The sequence below is a fragment of the Megachile rotundata genome, chromosome 15 (genome assembly GCF_050947335.1).
Source record: "Megachile rotundata isolate GNS110a chromosome 15, iyMegRotu1, whole genome shotgun sequence".
NCBI lineage: Eukaryota > Metazoa > Arthropoda > Insecta > Hymenoptera > Megachilidae > Megachile > Megachile rotundata.
In genome coordinates this window covers 5,342,463-5,362,813 of record NC_134997.1, presented here as the reverse complement: position 1 = coordinate 5,362,813, position 20,351 = coordinate 5,342,463, and the positions used below count along the sequence as shown (strand labels likewise).

Here is a 20,351-nt window from a genome sequence, read left to right as displayed (position 1 = left end):
AAATTTTATCAGCAGTCATTCTTCCACCTGAGTGTTTAAGATTGTTTATTTTTTAATTAGTTTGTACACAATTATAAATAAATAATAAAGTTTCAATTTTTAATAATTATGCACTCGGTATAAACACTGTATCGAAGTTTTCGTATAACTGCGAGAATTTAAATTTCGAGTTTGAAGAATCGATATCTCGAAACGATCTGTCAACGATCCAGCAGACGATATTTACAGGAAGCGTACAGCAAGTAGTCAGTGGGCAAAATGGTGGCGGACGAAAGGTTGTTTTTCTCGAAAGCCGTCCAACATTTAGCTAGATGTCTGGCGGCAATTAAACCTACGCCATGGGAAAAGGTGTGTAAATTAATGAATTGTAAATTAATATAACGTTTTTATGTTATTCACACGTTGCTAAAAGTTTGACATTTACTTAATCAGGATTAGGTTAATCATAAGGACGTGTCAGCTGATCCTGATATGTCATCTTATGATATAATTCGAAGGACAATCTGCTAATTAGTTTGTACATTAATGAAACGTTTGTAGTTAATAATTAATGTCACTACACTTGTAAATAAAAGCATTTTGTCATATGTCACATACATAACTCAATGTTTATCAAGTTATTTTTGCAGATAATTTAAAAATCATAAAACATACATATTTCTATGGGTCAATAAATTTTCTTCGTATATTTGTTAATTTATAATATTTTATTTTAAATTTGCACCCAATGTTAACATGACATGTGTGCATGAAAATTGGGAAAAATAACTCTTTAGTCATTTTATTTAAGTAACTAACATATTACCTTACTTTTAATTTAAATAATGTATTATTTTATATTAGTGTTGTTATGTAATTATTTTTAATGTATCTTTATTTTAAATAAAGTAACATTTCTTGTTACAAAATATATTATGTGAGTGTTTAATGTACCTTCCTGATATGATATAAAGATATTTACAAGAATTATTCAACTGAACTTAAACATGTAACAATTCAGTAGTTACAAACACTTTCTTTTAATCACTGTTGTTATTATTATTATATCATTATTGACAAACAAAATTATTTCAGTTTAATAAAATTATATGTAATTTTGATTAATACAGGTGATGCAACTATTCAAGTTATGCCCACAAGAATCTGCTCAAGGCATATACCGGTTAGATCAAAGAGGTCAAGATGCAACCATTGCACTGGGAATATATTTTTTGGAATCTGGTTTACAACATCGAGACCGGATATTGCCTTACTTTCTAAGGTTACTGCGCGGCCTTCCGAAAGCTGTTTGGTTGGATGAGGTCAAATGTTCACCTAGTGAACGTATTCCTGTGGCAGAACGCTTTAGTTTTTGTTTAAACACATTGCTTAGTGATGTTGCAGCTAGATGTGAACCTGTACGCGAAGAAATAATTTCTACTCAAGTAGAGATATTAGCAGTTTTAACGAATCTTATAAGAGGGTACAGAGATCAAAATGGAAGCAGAGGAATGCAAGCAAAATGTAAGTTTTTTCTTTTCATTATTGCCCAATTTAATTATATACCATAATAATTTAATTTTTACTTTTTTCAGTGTCATTATGCAAGTGCATAGTTCCAGTTTTGATTGGTCTAGCTCGATCAATGGGTCGTTTCGCGTGCACGGATCCACCTCTTCTTTGCCGCATATTTCCAAAACCAGTACCACCATTGTCAATACCGAACACAGAAACACGTGTAATGTCGGATAGAAAGCAATATAGTTTTTCAAACTTTCGACCTATCATTCCACGGTCTTTAAGTGGCAATTTAAATCCTCATCCAGCTATTGACAATGCACCAAGCCTATTATTTGGGGATCACGATAATCCCTGTGATAAACGACCGTCACTAAATTCATATTCATCGATACCTTATGATCCAGTTACATATTTTTTTAGTAGATACGGATCAAGTTTCAATCAATTTCCTCAAATGAGGTGCAATGAAAGTCCTGAGAGGAGAGCTGGGCTGCAGTTTAGCGTAGTTCATTTGCAAAGTGTACTAGCTTTGGCAAAAAAGTTGCTTACCAAAGAAATTTTAATGTTTCTCGATGAAGAAGCTCAGCAAGTTAGTTTTACTGTTTTGTAATAAATTCTCTATATTTTGTGACTAATCTTATCTAACTATTTACAATCTGTTTAGGTTTATAATTCGGGACAGGTGCTGATATTTCCTTATCGAACATTTAACGAGACCATGAATTTAGTAATGGTTGCTCTTTTAAGGGAATTATTGCAAAATCAACGAGATTTGCCAGCTCCTTTCACAAAAGATGTGCAAGAATTTGTAAAGGGCCTCTTTTTGTCCGGTCAGACGGAATTACAATCTCGTCAACACGACGCGAGCGAACGCGAAGACATGGACACTAATTTTCGAACTGTAAATAGGTTTAAAGTAAACGTTATGGCTAATTCCGCCTGCGTCGATCTCCTTGTTTGGGCGATTGGCGATGAAACTGGTAAGCAAAAGACAAAACTATAGAGTAGTAACTTTATACTTCAGAGAACCATAGGAACATGTTTTAATTTTGTTTTCCACATACTAGTAAAATTATAAAGTAAATGAAAATCTGTATTGGTTAAATTATCTATAGATCGTTGCGTTATTTTTACAGTGAGAAACCAGTATGATTTATCTGCGCTATTTGCAGATATCAGTTCCATGCTGATTGGCGATGGTATTCGAACTTAGCTTATATTGCATTTCGATTGATTATCCTCATCTATGATAACTTTCAATAGTTTTAACTAACGAGTATACCTTACGACTCAATAATGCGTTAACGCGGATCTCCCGTTAACTTTGTTGGCCTAATTGCTATTCCACTAAACATACATAATTTCTGTACCTCATTCTAACTGTCTGCTGAAACAATCAATGAACGTTGTACAGCCAAAATCGTTTTTACATTATTACGTTTATACTTTTCAAAGTCATTGGTGCAATTAGGATTTTTGATCAAGATGAGTCAGGTCCCCTAGCTTTACTAATAGTGCAACACCACATACCAGGCATAACTGTAACTTCTGAAAATTTGTAATTATGAAAATTTCTAACATGAGGTATATGAGGTATTCTACATCCTATGTACCCCATGCTACATGGAGAGGTCCAATCCATACTTTGAATTGATCAGGTTCTAGCTAGTCATGCCAATGTTAAACATGCCAATGTTAAACATGCCAATGTTAACATTACTTTTTATACGGATTTCTCCATTCCTTGACAGGGTTTATAATTAACAACAGTTGCTCAATCGACATATGATTTTTAATCCATACTTGTGAACTGTATTTATGTAACTGGAATTACTTACAGGTGCAGATAGTTTATGCGGTCGTCTAGTTGAAAAAATCAATTCTAATCATGGACCAAAATTGGTGCTGGCACATATGCCTTTATTAATGGTTTGCCTTGAAGGATTAGGAAAATTAGCACAGAAATTTCCTAACATAGCAAGTACTTCTATATACTATCTCAGAGATTTTCTCGTTGTTCCATCACCTATACTTCTTAAACTACACCGTCAACGGAGTGAGAAAGGTAATATCAAATAATTAGTTAATCCTTTGCGCTCGAGAGGTGGCTCTCAGTCACCATTTTATTTAATACAATTTGAAATGAGCATTTTTTAACTGATTCTATAATATGACACGTGTGACGTATAAACATAGTAAAACAAACAACAGTGGAAATTATTAGTAGAGAAATAATAAAACCTCAAAAGAATTCATTTAACTTTTTAATTAAGTTTTAAAGTTGTTGTTTGCAAACAGTCAAATTACCTTCGAGTGCAAAGGGTTAATATAACATCTTGTGTTATTTGTAATTAATTGAAGAAAATATTCTTTATAGGAAAAGATATGCATGATCCAAAACAAACGACATCATCGATACATACAGCCTTTGAAAAATTACGAGACGCAGCTATTGGAAATCTTTGTATTGCTTTAGAAGCTGCTCATTCTGTTAATCCTGATTGTGTACCGGCACTGGTTGCCAGTGTCTCGAATAGGTTATTCGCTGCTGATATATGCGACGGGTATTGTCATATAATTCTATAAGTTTCATCTTAATCAGTTTCTTTAATTTATACTTTGGCTTCTACCATAGCTGAATTATTCGTTTCAATAATTTTAGTGAATCTGATGACAGATCAAATAGTGAATTAATTTCAAAAAACATAGTAATAATGTTGGGACACGTTGCCGTTGCATTGAAAGACACCCCAAAGACTATGCGCACAATATTCCCATTTTTTCAGCAATTATTTTGCCGCACTCCGAGTGATCTTGATTTTCTAATCGTCGATCAGTTAGGATGCATGATCATCGCAAAATGCGAATCAAAGGTTGAGTTTTAAAATTGATTAGCAATTATTGAATCAGTTGCTAAATTTTTAAATATTATGTGGTCGAGTGGGCTATAGAAATTAATACTGTACCTTTTCAGATTTATGAAGGCATAATGCAAATGTTTTCTATGTCTTTGGGTTCGAGTACAGCGACATACGCCTCGAACGATGATCGTAAACAGTATTGTCATGTAGCTAAAGCAGTTACGAATGCCCTCGCTAACATAGCAGCAAATTTATATGGTGAAACAGATTTGAACGATTTATTACTTCATTTGCTTGAATTATTCGTTCAACTTGGATTAGAGGGTAAACGCGCCAGTGATAAAGCATCCACCATTGTCACTGTTACGGTAACTAAAATTAATAATTTAAAAAATTGTTAGATCCTATGGCACAGTGATGAGCAACTCCTGGGCATTAATAGACTAACATTGAACATTTGATAATATCTTTATATTTATTTCTTTAGTTTCCGTGGATTTCTAAGACCTCACAGCTGCTATAGAATTTGATTTTAATTGTTTCCTTATATTCTAGAAGGCCGCAACCAGCGCAGGAAACTTGGGTGTACTCATTCCCGTAATTGCTATACTAGTACGACGACTTCCACCAATCAGACATCCGCAAAAAAGGCTTTTGAAGCTATTCAAAGACTTTTGGCTTTATTGTGTCGTGATAGGTTTTGCTGGAGATCAAGCATCAAGATTATGGCCCGCGGAGTGGTACGAAGGTGTCAAGGAAATCGCCGTTAAATCACCGTATTTGATATCTCAAACAAGCGCACGGCTTGAGATGAGGGAATTACAGTACACTTCAGCTGTACGTAACGACAGTGTTTCTCTAAACGAACTACAAGAATTAAGGAGTCAAATATTAAAATTAAGTACTCGGTAAATACCTCTATTTTGACTTTATGAATTTGCACTGGAGAACCACAGTCAAAGCACTATGTTTTTCATAGGACCAACGATATATCGCAGTACGTGACAAAATTACAATTTGCACAATGTACATATCTACTATCAGTCTACTGGTTAGAAACGTTGAGGGTGGCAAACAGTCCTGAGCCTAGTTTACAGCCGATAATGGAATACTTGTGCGATACTGATTTACAAAAGGAGAAAAGTGGTATGTGGCAGTGTATATGCTGCGTCGCTGATTCCGTGTTTGTGAAATTCAAAGACGTCATGCAGCGCAAACCGAAAGATGAGAGGCGCGAGAAGGAGCTTGAAAATCATGCTCAATTTCTTTTGGTGCATTTTAATCATGTACATAAGCAGATTAGGCGAATAGCAGATAAGTACCTTAGTGCATTGGTAGATGCCTTTCCCCATCTTTTGTGGAACTGTAAAGTTCTCTGGAGTATGTTGGACATATTACAGGTATGAATTTCATTTAATCCTATCTCCATGTATCAATGTATTTCATGAAATAACTTTTATAGATTTTATCATTCTCCTTACAAATTGATCCAAACGAAGAAACACCAATTTTACGAATACCTGGCACGTTATATAGTATTGAACTTATGGACACACTTGAGGCACGAGAGGTACAGACATATATATACATATATTGCGTATACAAGTTCTTCAGAAACTAATACCAAATTTTGTAACACAGATTATCGTAAAAGATTTCACCGCAAGGTGTAAGGGCATAGTACAGGAAGCTATGAAGTGGGCACCGCAAGCTACCAGGTCACACTTACAGGAATACGTAAATCAGATTCTCTCTTCCGGATTAAAGCAACACTCTGGTTTATGTCTGTCTACGGACTCGGTTCTTGAATTTGTGGATCTCGCTGTTCCAGCATCAGTTATTCCAAATGTAATTTGATTGCTTCTAAAGTTGTTGTGAACCATGCCTTGATTCGAATTAGCAAAACATTTATTTTATAGACTAACTCGTTAGACAAAAGACCACGAGGTCCAAAAGGAGTCAGCTCGTGGCTTCTATCAATGATGTCCACGCGGGCACGATATGCCGGTGAAATAGCTGGAATGTTGTCACTAGCTCAGACTGAATCTTCGACATCTGAAATATCTTTTGAAGAAAGTAGGAATAAAGTTGTTGATTTATTAATCGATGCTGTATGGATGGCTTGTCGTTCTCGGAACGATGTTAAGCATCGCAGTGCTCTTTGGCGTGCTACTGCATTATTAATTTCTATGCCTGGTAATTAACCGTATTACTTAGAATATTCTCAATATAACATACACATTTTATAATATAAATTCGTGTTTTCAGGAATCCACAGGCGTCTGTTGCACACAGTAGCTTCTTCGCAAATTGAATTATTTACTCCAGCAGCTATGACCACAACTGTCGAATGTTGGCAGTGGATACTCACTGTTAGACCAGATCTCAAATTACGTTTCTTGCAAGAAATGCTCGTTGCTTGGCAGTACACCGTTGATAAAAGAATGGGTCTGTTTGCTCCAGACGAAGAAGAAGTTAGTCCATTGGCGGTATATGAAGGCTGCAAGCTTGGTCCAAATCCTCCGCAAGTGAAACCTCATGATATCTGGGTTACCTTTATCGTGGAACTGATTGAAACTGCTAAATACTGCTGCCAGCAGACAGTCGAGATGATTGTCACTATGCTACATCGGTCGCTACCTATGACTGTCGGTGCTTCTGGTGAAGAACCAGGAATGAGTCGTCACGTTGCTGCTGTTGGTGTACGCTTTAAATTACTTTCTTGCGGGCTACTTCTTCTTCAAGGGGATATTTTACCAAGGTTTCGTATAGGATGAAGCAACCGATATACCTTAGTGAATAAACGGATAGACAATGAATTTGATTTTCAGGACGTTGAGCAAAAATGTGCTACGAGAGCGTGTGTATTGCAATTGTTTGGACTATTTCTGTAGAGATCGCCAGGTACCAACTCAGGAATTGGAACAATTGCGTGAAGATTTAATTACTCTCATACGTTTCTGGCAGGTGAATATAAATATAACGAAGAATACTTTCTGATCGAATATTTTTCCTTAACTCTTATAATTTTTAATTATATCCTAGGTGATGCATAGCGATAAGAAATATCTAGTGATGACTGGTAACGAAAGTGAATTTGAAATGCCAACACCACAATCTGGAACCGGTGGTTTTGGACCTAGCGAAACAATTGGTTCTTTAAGTACAGCCTTAAGCACGACAAACAGTGATTACTCAAAAACAGCTTCCAGTGTATGGATAAATACAGTCCCCATGTCCACTAGTAGTAATACACTGGGTAAACGTAGTAATCGCAGTAAGCGTGTCATGAACGCAAATGTCTTCGTAAAAGATTACATAAAGAAGAGAAATTTAATTCTTGAACTACTAGCAGTCGAGATAGAAATGTTATTGGTAAGTTCTGTTCTGTATTTTGTATTTCTGGTATCAGGCTTTAGATAATCATGATTAAATTACAGGTATGGAGGAATCCTAGTGGTAGGCAAGAGCTCACACTTGCGGGAGAGACAAGCATCGCAGAATGGCGTGCTAAGGGTATGAATGATCGATGGCGCGAATATACACGTCTTGCGTGGGAGATTAGTCCCGCTTTTGCTGTATTTTTACCAGCACGATTAAAAAATTCGGACGTGATTATTAAGGAAATATGTGGGCTTGTTCGTCTCAAACCTGTGCCAGTCATGCATATCCCTGAAGCTTTGCAATACCTGGTTACAACTGATACGTTACTTAATGATGTACCTGAAGTAAGATACAATTTGAGTAACATTAATGTTAACAATTTTGTAAAAGGAACTAATTCATTAACTCAATGTATTTTAGTTGGTGTATATGCTTACATGGGAGAGGGTATCTCCTATTCAAGCGTTAGCATACTTCTCTCGTCAGTTCCCTCATCATCCAATTTCTGCTCAATACGCAGTAGAGGTGCTAAGTAGTTATCCAGCGGATGCTGTGCTTTTCTATATACCACAACTCGTACAGGCTGTACGCCATGACACAATGGGTTACGTTATAGAATTTATAAAAAAAATTGCTAAACGTTCCCAAGTGAGTACTTTATGAATGATAAGCTATCATTTAGAAACTTCTTGCAAAATATTATTATTATTAATTTTATACAGGTAGTAGCACATCAATTAATTTGGAATATGCATACAAATATGTATATGGATGAAGATAAACAGATAAAGGATCAAGTTCTATTTGATGTATTGGACTCGTTAGTGAAAAGTATCTTAGGATCACTATCTGGCCCAGCAAAACAATTCTATGAAAGAGAATTCGAATTCTTTGAAAAGATTACGAATATTTCTGGTACAATAAGGCCATATCCTAAGGGTCCTGAACGTAAAGCAGCGTGCTTGAAAGCTTTGTCGAAAATTCAGGTACAACCTGGTTGTTATTTACCGTCTAATCCTGAGGCTATGGTTGTCGATATCGATTATGATAGCGGAACTCCTATGCAGAGGTACTATTATTTACTTATGATATTTCACATGTGATTTTTGTATACTAATACATAATCATTATTTACAGTGCTGCGAAAGCGCCATTTTTGGCGCGTTTTAAAGTACAAAAATATGGAATTAATGAATTAGAGAATATTGCGTTAGCGGTATCGACTAATGGAAAAGTAGATGTCAAAAGAGAAGTAGAGAAAGAAACGTGGCAGGCCGCTATTTTCAAAGTTGGCGACGATGTTAGGCAAGACATGTTGGCACTACAAGTGATCAGTATTTTCAAGAATATATTCGAAAAAGCTGGATTAAACTTATTCTTGTTCCCCTATAGAGTAGTAGCCACAGCACCTGGGGTAACTTCACTTTTACAATACAATTTTTTGATAAACAGCACGAACTGAATTTTAAACTATGTCCGTCCTTTTAGTGTGGTGTTATAGAATGTGTACCGAATGCAACATCACGTGACCAGCTTGGTCGAACCACTGACATTGATATGCATCAATATTTCATTACACGTTATGGAGATGAAACGACAAAGGAATTTCAGAATGTTCGTCGCAATTTCGTTAAATCAATGGCTGCCTACAGCGTGATCACGTATCTCTTACAAATTAAGGATCGTCATAATGGTAACATTATGTTGGATACTGAAGGTCACATCATACATATCGATTTTGGATTCATGTTCGAAAGTTCGCCAGGCGGTAACTTAGGCTTTGAACCTGATATTAAGCTGACTGATGAGATGGTGCTCGTAATGGGAGGTAAAATGGAAGCTGCACCTTTCCGTTGGTTCATGGAGCTATGTGTGCAGGCTTTCCTAGCAGTAAGGTAAATTATGATCATTACAAAAATGATATTTCAGTAACCTGATAGTTTACATTTGATGATTTGAAAATTTGGAGATTCAAAAATTTCGAAATTTCTAATTCTTACAATTGAGAAACTGTCTACATATCCATACTTATTATTACTTTATACTATACAGAAGTTGTAATTAGATCATAACATTTTTTGCAGACCCTACCAAGAGGCAATTATCTCACTGGTTTCTCTTATGCTGGATACTGGATTGCCTTGTTTCCGTGGGCAAACAATAAAGCTTCTACGCGGTAGATTTGTGCCGACAGCTACCGACCGTGAAGCAGCGGCCTATATGCTCAATGTAATACGTAACAGCTACCTCAATTTCCGTACGAAAACTTATGACATGATACAGTATTATCAGAATCAAATTCCATATTAAATTAACTGTTTCCGCGAGACCTCTGTTTATAATTGTTAGTTTATGACAGAGAAATTCATTATTTCTGCAGAGATTGTTAAAAGAGTACATTGTGTACCATATTGTTAGATATAGCAGTGTAATAACTGCTGTCTGTACAAATTCCTCAGTGTCAATGTTATCCTTACACTCACATAAATTTTATGAAAGCATTAATGCTTTGTATGTATGTAATAATGTATTATAAACTCAAAAAATAATTATATATATCTGCTATTGAGCAGAAAACATGTACATGAAAAACATTCCTCTGTTTATTATCTATGTACTGTTATCAGTTAAATATTAAATGGGAAAGTAATTAAATGACTTTTAATTTATTATATATCCTCACATGTATCTTAGAAGTATTATTATCCACACAATGCTTACCTAACACTTATGCTATTTGTTACATACTACAATCAAGAGTATAATTCGTAACAGTTTTATCACATTTCACTTTTCTGGTATAAAAACTTTACCTGGAGTACAGCTTTTAATTTCACTAGGAGCATCTTTCCTGAAATAAATATAATGAGTATTAGATATCAGATTACAATAAATGAAAATTTTTCTTTTAATTTAAGTTATATAAGATTTATAAAGTTATATTAGAATTATAAATAAAAACAATTAATAAAAACAAAGCAATGGAAAATTATGTTCACTGCAATAATACTAGTTCTACAGCATTAATAAAGAATATTCACTTGATAATTTATAAGTGCAAACACTATAGTTTTTAAGGTCAGCATAGCCTTTGGTTTGCACAAAAAAAAAAAGAATAAATCTGTAACAATATTTAAATAAAATATAAAATATAATTACCCTGCTGTTACTTGTTTACGTGAAACTACTTCAATTGGAGGTTCAACAAGACGTCTAGCATCACGTGTAAAGTAATATACTTTTGATGTTTTATGATATGGTCCACCAGGTACATTTGGGTCTGGCTGTGTACGTGAAGCTAATTCGTCTGTAAATCTCAATCCCTCTTTAATAGGTTTCTATAATATTCAATAAATTTCTTAAATAAATATATATTATATATTTCCTTAGATAATATGATATTATACATGTAAGTGTATAATTAACAATATTCAACACTTAACCAATAACACAATATTCTTAACGAATAAAAAATTAAACTTATCAAATGATCATTATTAACAACGCATACAATAAATATTTCTACTAAAATTCGATAAAAAGCAGAAGGTTATGTAATTTCAATAAAATGAACAACATGAAATGATTAAATAAACTATTGAAATATTACTTACACCTCGTATCAACTCTCGAAATATTTGTAACAGTGGAGTTACTTGACGATGCTCGATTTTTCTCGACATTTTTAATATTTAATTAACTATATAAATCACCTCCAGTACAAATCAGTGATTTAAAATCACAAACAAAATTTCACTTCGTAACTTGAACAACTTGACTATCCTACTATCGATATATCGAAAATTATCGATTGTACAAGTCGAACTGTATTCAAATTTGTGAGAATGGATTTTTGAAGCTATAATCATTCAAATTTTAATTAAAATAAAATGTATAGTGTTTCAAATCTATTTGATAAATACAAAATTTATTCTTTATAATTTTGCACGTATCAATTAATTTAACTAGTTCGAATGATTCGTAATTTCTGCATTTTAAATTCTTTTGTTTCTGAAATTAAATTTTCAAAATTTTAAATTTGATCATGGCTGGTCTATAGCACTTTATACTATTCGTATATTTAAAACACCAAGTATATAACCGGCGAAATGAAAAGTGTATGCTAAGTAATGAAGAACCTATTGAAGTTAGTTGCGTTGCTAACTATTGTAAATAATTTGAAATATTATTATTAATGATACTAAGTTTATTGAAAATTATTAAACAAACAATTGAAACTGTAACAACGTATGAAACATAAAAATTCAAATAAAAAAATTATTTATTGTTTCTCTTTTTCATGAAATTCTAGGTGAGTTTTCCATTCATCGTTTACAATCTTCAATGGTCATTGAATGCAATTTTTTGTGATACGCCATTATTTCATTTGAACGGTAAGGTCATCATTTTATCGTCTGAAGTACTGGAGGTACGATACGTCAGCTTATTTGCGTTCGTGATTCAGCAAAACGATAATTACAAGTTGTAATTTAACTGTATAGTTATTGCCGAAGAGCTTCACTTCAGTAGCGATTGTCGTTCCGAATATCTAACAAATTTTCGAAAATGGTTAAAGCTGTGTGCGTTCTTCAAGGAGATGCCCAGGGCACTTTATACTTCGAACAACCGGTATCTATTTTTTACTGTCGTTTTTGTCGCGTAATATTCAATAACAGCATTTAATTTATGTTATTTTTTTTGTTAAATAGGAGAACAGCCCTACTGTAAAGGTTACAGGCCAAGTATCTGGTTTGAAAAAGGGACTGCATGGTTTTCACATTCACGAGTTCGGTGATAACACTAACGGTACGTACGATGATTAAAATCAAGTAATTTTCTATCAAAAATCTTTAACTAGTTAACGAGTATAATTTAAATTTTGAAAGTGTTAAATAAGCATTTGGATGACAGTTGGAAAATTTAGAGGTCAACTAATTAATATGTAAATATTTTTGTTTAATCAGAAGTTAATCTGTCACATTTCTCTTTGCAGTAATAGGCAATAAATATTACAAAATTTTATTAAGACTATTGAACAAAAAGCTTTATGTATCATTAACATTTGACCTCAAAAATTCCAGCATTTTATCAAAAATTGATAAACTCCTTCAGTCATGTTGCATCGATAAACATTATTTTTATTTTTGAATACAAATCTTATCTCTCTCATTGCATGAATAATATTCACTATAAATATTATAAACATATTATTGCATTATAATTTTCATAAATTTAATAGGTTGTACAAGTGCTGGTCCACACTTCAATCCATTAGGAAAAGACCATGGTGCTCCTGATGCAGATGTGCGTCATGTTGGAGATTTAGGAAATATTGAAGCAGGTGCTAACGGTGTTGCCAATGTTAATATAACTGATAAACTTATTCAGCTTCAAGGTCCCAACAACATAATTGGCAGAACTCTTGTGGTAAACTATATATCTAAGATAATTTGTTCTCTGTAGATATATGTATGTATAAATATAAACTGTTTCTTTTTCATGTAATAATAGGTTCATGCTGATCCGGATGATCTAGGTAAAGGTGGTCATGAATTATCAAAAACCACAGGAAATGCTGGTGCTCGTCAAGCTTGTGGAGTTGTTGGCATTGCAAAACTCTAAACATATGTTCTAAATGTATATTCTGAAATTATATAAAAAATAATATACATTATTACTATTAATGTAATATTAGAATACGAGTTTAAATATCATTCCTAATTTCTTATAGAGCAAATATTTTACTTATGTAATCTATGGTATTGAGTCTTCAATAAACTAAATACTATAAAGTGTCTATAAATGAATCACACAAAATAAACTGATATAGTGCTATAAAGAACTCGTAATTCAACAAAAGTTACTTTCTGCTTGAAAAAGATATCATATGGAGGTATCGGTTTTTTTTTTATATGCGATAATTTATGAAAGTTGATTTTTCCTTCATGTTTCATGTTTCAATAATAAGTATTGTGTACATGCTTATTAAAGATATTTTTTACGCAATTACGCATATCTACGTATTACATAACTGTATGCAATCAAATCTGTTTCTGTTTATGAATGTAGATAAATTTAGTACAATGTATGTCATATGCATATACTATAGCTTTCACTAAATCACGTTGACTCAAGTGCAAATCTAGTTTCCCTAGAAAAAATGGTGGCTAAGGGAAGTAGACTTCTACTACCGGCAATTCGCGAATTGACAGATATTATGTCCAATTTACAAAAGCTAAAATTTTGGGGAATACAATTTTACTTTTAAAAGTTGTTATATCGCGTAGTATGTGTTAGACAGGTAATTCTAGAAACTACAATAAAACGGGAGTTAACGTTCGTTTATAATTGAGTTTTTAATACAAATTACATTTGCAATGGAAATTTTCTGATGATATAATATATAAACAAGTTATAAAAGCGAATAATTTATTCTAAATTAATTCAAAAAGTTGAACTGTGTTTGAAAGTTTATCCGTATATGTATTTTAACATATATATATTCACGCGCGCTTTCGAGAATAGTACCTCTCGCGCCATCCAGCTGTGAGCGGCGTTGTTAGTAAAATAGAACTACACGATTTTGAAACCGTAGTTTCATTAGTTTCCATAGATTGCCATTAGATGACGTCTCATGTATCGTTTTCGGTTTAATTCAATTAATATTAATTTTATTGGCTTACTTGACTTCAATATGCATCAAATTATATCAAAGAGCAAAAATAATTGACTTCAGAATTTGTTAACTTTACCAAACCGTTATCAATTTTTAGCGAAACTTCGGAATACCGTCATGTTTCGATTCTGGCTATATTTTTCAAATAAATTCCTTATTTCAAATGAAAACAATTGTGAGAACGCTCTTTGGCGAAAATTACGTAAAAATTTTAAAGAAAAAATGAATTTTCTATTTTAATAGTACCACCTCTCACTGCTAGATACCGCGAGCGGTACTGTTTTCTCACAGCGCGCGCGAAATATAAATTTTAAAATACTTTTAAGAATGAAGTTTCTAAAACGTCTTCAACTTTCTAAATGAATTATTTTATAATAAACTATTGTCATTTATACCTCTTTATATATTAGAAGCACTTGTCTGAGTATACTGCCTAGTATAAAGCTTGTTTCTAAAAACAAACATGTACTTGCGAGAATATTATTATTTATCACTGTAGAAAATGAGATATGTAAATTAGGCATAATACGTGTAAATACATGGACGTATTGTGGGTCCATTGTATTATTGGGACTTTTCCCCTTGGCTACCATCTTTCTTAGGGAAGACAGGAATGTACTACTTTAGTATTTTTATAGGTTGGCAGTACTTTCTTTCTAATTCCATGTGACATTAGTCAATGTTTCTTCACATGTTTGATTGATTTGTAATGGATGTGTAACAAACTTTGATATCAATTTAATATGTAAAATGATGAACAATGTCATTATTCACTTGTGAAATTTATACATTATTCTCATAAAATGTCACTAAATAAATGCAGAAATATTGAGATTGTTAAAATCAATTTTCTTCTCAGAAATAATAATGGTATTAAAGACAATTGTTTATTGAATTGATTTGACTTTTCTAAAGCTGAAATAAAATGAAATATTTACAGACTTAATTAGTTTCAGTGACGAATGCAACATAAATGAATACAGACAAATTGGGTATACTACTTTTGTTAAATATATTCAGAAGAATTTCGAAGTGATGTTGAAGTAATTTTATAATTATCCATGTAATATAAATCAATTAAAATGTTTAAACGGACAGAAGGTAATAGTGGGAATGAGTATTCCCTGCCTGCCAAGCGACCAAAATATGACACAAACAAAGAAACAGTGGCAGGTGCTTTTAAAACAAATAAAGAGTCAACTAAAAAGTCTGCAAGATCTGATGATATATGGGGCGATGATTTCGCAGAAGAAGATATAGAAGAGATGGATTTTGTGGCAACTCAAGCTTGCTTACAGGTTTTATTCTTATTAATTAATTGTATAAATTTATATATGTTGTGATTATGTATCATGTTTCATATTTATTTTAGGAACAAAATGTTTTCAGTCAGCCAAATAGAGAGCAAAATGTGCCTACAGTACAAAGATACTACAGTATGCCATCTACTAGTAAAGTTATTTCTAATTCGAATCGTAATGAAAGTAAAGTAAAGCCTTGTATACCTGTACCTTCTATGTCACAAAGTAATACGGTAAAAAAAGAGATGTTACATTTGAAAGATACAAGTACTGTTCTTTCTGTTGATTACAAGGACTTTGAAGATAAATTACTAAATAGAAAAGTACATAATTCAACATTTAAAATGGACAATAATATTATTTCAGGTAATATTAAAGTCATTCTTTACATTTTATACATATTAATTAATTTACAACTTATACTTGCAGAAGCAGAATATATAAAGGAATTGGAAAAATTGAAACTTGAAAATAAAAAGTTGTTAGACGAGTTTATGACTAAAGAAGGGGAAGCAGTATTTTTAAGAAACCAATTGCAGCAGACACAATTACGCGCAGAAAATGAAAAATTAGAAAAAACACGTTTTATTGAAGAACAAGAAAATCGACATAGAGTAGAAATAAATGCTATTTGCAAAGAAAAAGAACATTTGAAAACTCAACTTGAATTGCAAGTAGGTGTTTTTCTCACTAATACAATAATTGACTTTAAATATTTCCACTTCATGTAGCAAATTCTAATAATTTCTTTCCTTTTGTTTTTGCAGACATTTGAAGTAAGAAATTTAATGGAACGTTTTAAATTATTAGAGAGTGGAAATGTTCGGTTGACAGAGCCGCACAGTATGAATTTCAATGTCTCTACAAATAAAAATAGATTCAGTTCACCAAGGAGTCGGTAAATTTATGAAATATTTTTGTAGAACTGAACATATGTTTATACCATTATTTTCAGGTCACCAGTTCCTAGTGTGAAACCAGCCAAAGTAAAAGAAACTTGTATTCAAACTAATATACATAATAAAAATCTATTTTTGCTTAAGGTTTGGAATTCGTGTACGTATATTATAATAACAATTATTCATTTCTTTAAAATGATCTAATAAAGATATGTTTCTCTTGCAGATTATCCTCTGTCTGAAATTCCCAAATTAATCTACGATACACCACAACCAGAGAAATCTGTAGTTGATATTCAAATCATAGAGAAAACTGGAAAACGAAATTTACCTATTTTACAAGAGGAAAATACGTGTCGAATATTCGGTAAAATTTCTGCTTTACACATTTCTGACATTTTATAACATAACTATATTTGAAAATATTCTCTTTCAGAAAACCCAGAATTAGTAAAACCAGTAACAACTATGATAGACGACAAAATGCTTACTGTCGAGTTTATTTTCCCAGAAATATCTGTTCTTCAACAAAAAACGAATATGGAGCTTGAATCAGAAAATGTTATACCCATTATAAATAAGGTAAATTGCATTATTTTGTGCAAATTCAGTAACTAAATAATTTAATAATTAATGAATCGTATTTCAGATAATTGCTACTGCAAGGGAACTGCTTTTGAACGTAATAACTGTTCTTCAAACAATCTTTCAAGCTATGAACAACGACGATATTCGAGACATGAACGATATTTATTTCTCCGATTTATATTCAAATCCTAATTTCAATGGAAAATCTGCGTGTGCAGCAAATACGTGGCACGAATGTGAACGTGGTGTTGAAACCAGACGAGTGTTTGGTGTACTATCCTATATAAGTCTAGAATCGACTTATCTTAGCAAATATATTGCAGGAAAAGCACGACTGCTTACAGAAAGAGATGAATCTTATAAGTGTTATTCGCAACACATGATACGCTACAATATGTGGTCGGAAAAGAATCAGGATTTTGAAATACTCAGGATGCTATTGCAATTCGTTACTTTAGTCGGATCTACGGTAAGATATTAAAATTTCGAAATTTTTAAAACACAGAGTTGGTAAAAATTTTTTCAATATCCTGACAATTTTACTCCTTTCAGAGGCGAGCACACCAGTTCAGTGGCCTTATATGTGCCATTATGATGCTTGTATATAATGTTCATAAAAAGGTTGAATACTGTTCTCAGGGGTATGTGAATGATTTTTGTTAGTCATACATTTTAGAAATAAAACATTGTAACCTTTGTTTCTTGTTTCAGAATGGACTATGTTTATCGGATATTTAAAGAAATAGTGTTTTCTAGACCATTACCTTATTGTTACGCGCTGCTTAGTAATATGATAATGATCTTTGTTAAATCTGCCACGTATTTACCAAAACTTTGTATTAATTCACGTACGTTAATTTATTATATCTGCGAATTTCTTTTTTACCATCTTTATCTCATTTTTATTCTTATTTTTATTCTTGCAGAATCAATGGCAGTGAATAATTGGAAAGGTTCTTTACATTTTATACCAGGTAAAAAGACCCCTGTTTCAATATTCGAATCAGATTTTAATTCTTATCTTATTGAATATTCCCATTTCAGATGCTTGCCCATTACAGATTTTTCTGGCACAAGTGGAAAATCATCATTTTGATCTGATCGCAGCTATAGACATCACAGACACACTGTTGAAATTTGTGCAATACGTATTGCAAACGAATGTTATCCCTCTAAGATCTGATACCTTGGATTCCTGTAACTGTTGCATGAAACTATTAAGGTTTACAATTAAAACTCTGAGCAAATGTTCCGAAGTAAATTTGAGCGCCCTTGGAGATTTCAACTTAAAGAGGTTCCCTTTGAAACAAGAAGAATCCTGCAGCTTGAAAAATATTTGTAGTAAACATTCGCCCTTTTTGCCGGAAAGTGATAAGAAGTGTATACGTGAAATCTATCAGGATAAATTTTCGGACGAAAATGCTTGGACGACCATGAAGAGAAAACAATCAAAAATGTTAAGAGACGGAATAAGATTCCTGTCTCACTTGGCAATATGCGATCCCGATTTTGTCATTCGATTATCTGATGTTGAAGATGCGTTTCATTTGTTTATAAGGAACATAAACTCTTTTGAAGATTTCGTTCTGCATGAGAACGAACGTAAGTATGAATGCATTCCGCTGTTGATTGCAATATGACACTGGTAATTCTGAAAGTTCTTTTTCATTGATATGCTTGTTCTATCATGAACGATGCGTCGTATTTCAGTGCTGTTTTTTTTTAGTCGCACTTCATGATACGAGGCATTTTAATTTTGGCTCTATTTATCGGGCCACGAGAATTTTTATATTTCCGCCTAAGTGGTTACTCATTTTCATCGTTGCTTACACACGTAAATAGGAACATTCTGTTTTCACGACTGAAACGATATTAGTATAGTTGGATTTGCATCTAATCGAAATTTTGTAGAACGAAAAGCCATTTAATTTAAATAATTTATCCAATACTATTTGTAACACATAGAATGATATAATAATATATAAATTATTTTCAAAATTGTAGTCAGTATTCAAAGAATACATAACATTTATCGTATCATGTTATATAAAGATATATCTAAAATTTATAAATAAATATTCGTTTCAGTTAAATCTGCAAAAACTTGTTCCTATTTATATGTTAATATAAATTATTATTTATAATCCCTATTGTAATTGTAGTTCCATGCGTTAATTGTTTATGAGAATTATTTAACTTTTTAACTATATTTAATAAGAGAAAATATAAATGTTGAATATAGTTTTATTGTTGTACAAAATCTTTTTTTTACAGAGGAGGCCATGAGTCGAATAAAACAAACGTTCATTTTCGATAAAGTGTCGCAATCCGAAATCGAACAGGCTGAGAAAAACACCGTTACAAAACAGTTGGATATATTATCGAATTTCGACGAAACATCCGTGCAACCAGCAACCTCAAATTCCAAGAAAAATGAAAATCTCTACAAAATTTTAACTGTATTCAAATCGCTGTACAAATAGAAATCACAGCGAAAATATTTGTACATCACAAGAAGAAACGAATCTACTTTATGTAGAAACAACCGTGGATTTGAATTATGATGCCATTATTTAGTCACTGTAATTCCTTGTAAATATTAATTTATAGCGTAGATCGCTACACATGTACTGTAATATAAATAAACCTCGTAACATTTTATTATGAACCTGTGACATTTTAAAAAAGTTTTATGTGCCAATTATTTACGAGGTAATGTTCATTGTATATATTAATCTCTAATTTAATAAAAATTCTTACTGTTTTGTAATGCGAATAAAATATATACAAATATTTTTCAGTTTTTAACACCTGAAAGTTTTGTACTATCCCTGAATCTTTTCCCAAGGAATTAAAGTGTTGTTTAATAAAGTATCTCAATTTGTATGGAGCTTTGTAGTGTATTGTAGTGTTGTAATGTAGTGATCATTTTAGGACTTTATACAGGAGAATTAAAGTACTACTTAGCAATATAAGATTTTACCATTACATACATTTTTATACAAAATTTTATATAATTATGTAGTGTTGTAATGTAGTGACCATTTTAGGACTTTATACAGGAGAATTAAAGTACTATTTAACAATAGAAGATTTTACCATTACATACATTTTTATACAAAATTTTATATAATTACATATT

General features: G+C 32.3%; 4 protein-coding genes across 5 annotated transcripts; 3 read left to right on the top strand and 1 right to left on the bottom strand.

The window, feature by feature from the left end:
* Positions 1-26: 26 nt before the first annotated feature.
* Pi4KIIIalpha (phosphatidylinositol 4-kinase III alpha) lies at positions 27-10,403 on the top strand. Of its 2 annotated transcripts, none has more exons than XM_076540371.1 (22): positions 27-348; positions 1,110-1,503; positions 1,575-2,089; positions 2,165-2,480; positions 3,341-3,565; positions 3,878-4,064; positions 4,163-4,373; positions 4,475-4,729; positions 4,920-5,269; positions 5,341-5,761; positions 5,824-5,931; positions 6,003-6,209; positions 6,281-6,557; positions 6,630-7,122; positions 7,193-7,328; positions 7,407-7,736; positions 7,802-8,089; positions 8,166-8,393; positions 8,468-8,814; positions 8,883-9,159; positions 9,234-9,640; positions 9,830-10,403. In XM_076540371.1, the coding sequence occupies exons 1-22, from the start codon at positions 259-261 to the stop codon at positions 10,053-10,055; spliced, it is 6,288 nt and encodes a 2,095-aa protein (XP_076396486.1). In that variant the 5' UTR covers positions 27-258; the 3' UTR covers positions 10,056-10,403. The 2 variants fall into 2 exon arrangements, with proteins under 2 accessions (XP_076396486.1, XP_012148137.1); XM_012292747.2 differs by having other exon boundaries at positions 4,917-5,269.
* On the bottom strand, positions 10,396-11,535 carry LOC100879466 (NADH dehydrogenase [ubiquinone] 1 alpha subcomplex subunit 7). The gene is made up of 3 exons (XM_003706493.3): positions 11,360-11,535; positions 10,905-11,083; positions 10,396-10,596 (listed from the first exon to the last, which is right to left on the bottom strand). Exons 1-3 carry the CDS (start codon positions 11,426-11,428, stop codon positions 10,533-10,535), a joined length of 312 nt encoding a protein of 103 aa, XP_003706541.1. The 5' UTR covers positions 11,429-11,535; the 3' UTR covers positions 10,396-10,532.
* Positions 11,536-12,053: 518 nt separating this feature from the next.
* Sod1 (superoxide dismutase 1) lies at positions 12,054-13,434 on the top strand. The gene is made up of 5 exons (XM_012292758.2): positions 12,054-12,174; positions 12,248-12,374; positions 12,455-12,551; positions 12,985-13,172; positions 13,257-13,434. Exons 2-5 carry the CDS (start codon positions 12,312-12,314, stop codon positions 13,365-13,367), a joined length of 459 nt encoding a protein of 152 aa, XP_012148148.1. The 5' UTR covers positions 12,054-12,174; positions 12,248-12,311; the 3' UTR covers positions 13,368-13,434.
* A 1,651-nt stretch (positions 13,435-15,085) lies between these two features.
* mus304 (mutagen-sensitive 304) lies at positions 15,086-20,017 on the top strand. Its single transcript, XM_012292759.2, has 15 exons — positions 15,086-15,291; positions 15,372-15,413; positions 15,520-15,719; positions 15,794-16,088; positions 16,152-16,396; positions 16,490-16,620; positions 16,678-16,778; positions 16,848-16,988; positions 17,058-17,203; positions 17,271-17,678; positions 17,762-17,850; positions 17,921-18,057; positions 18,136-18,183; positions 18,254-18,811; positions 19,484-20,017. Exons 2-15 carry the CDS (start codon positions 15,395-15,397, stop codon positions 19,690-19,692), a joined length of 2,727 nt encoding a protein of 908 aa, XP_012148149.2. The 5' UTR covers positions 15,086-15,291; positions 15,372-15,394; the 3' UTR covers positions 19,693-20,017.
* Positions 20,018-20,351: the final 334 nt, after the last annotated feature.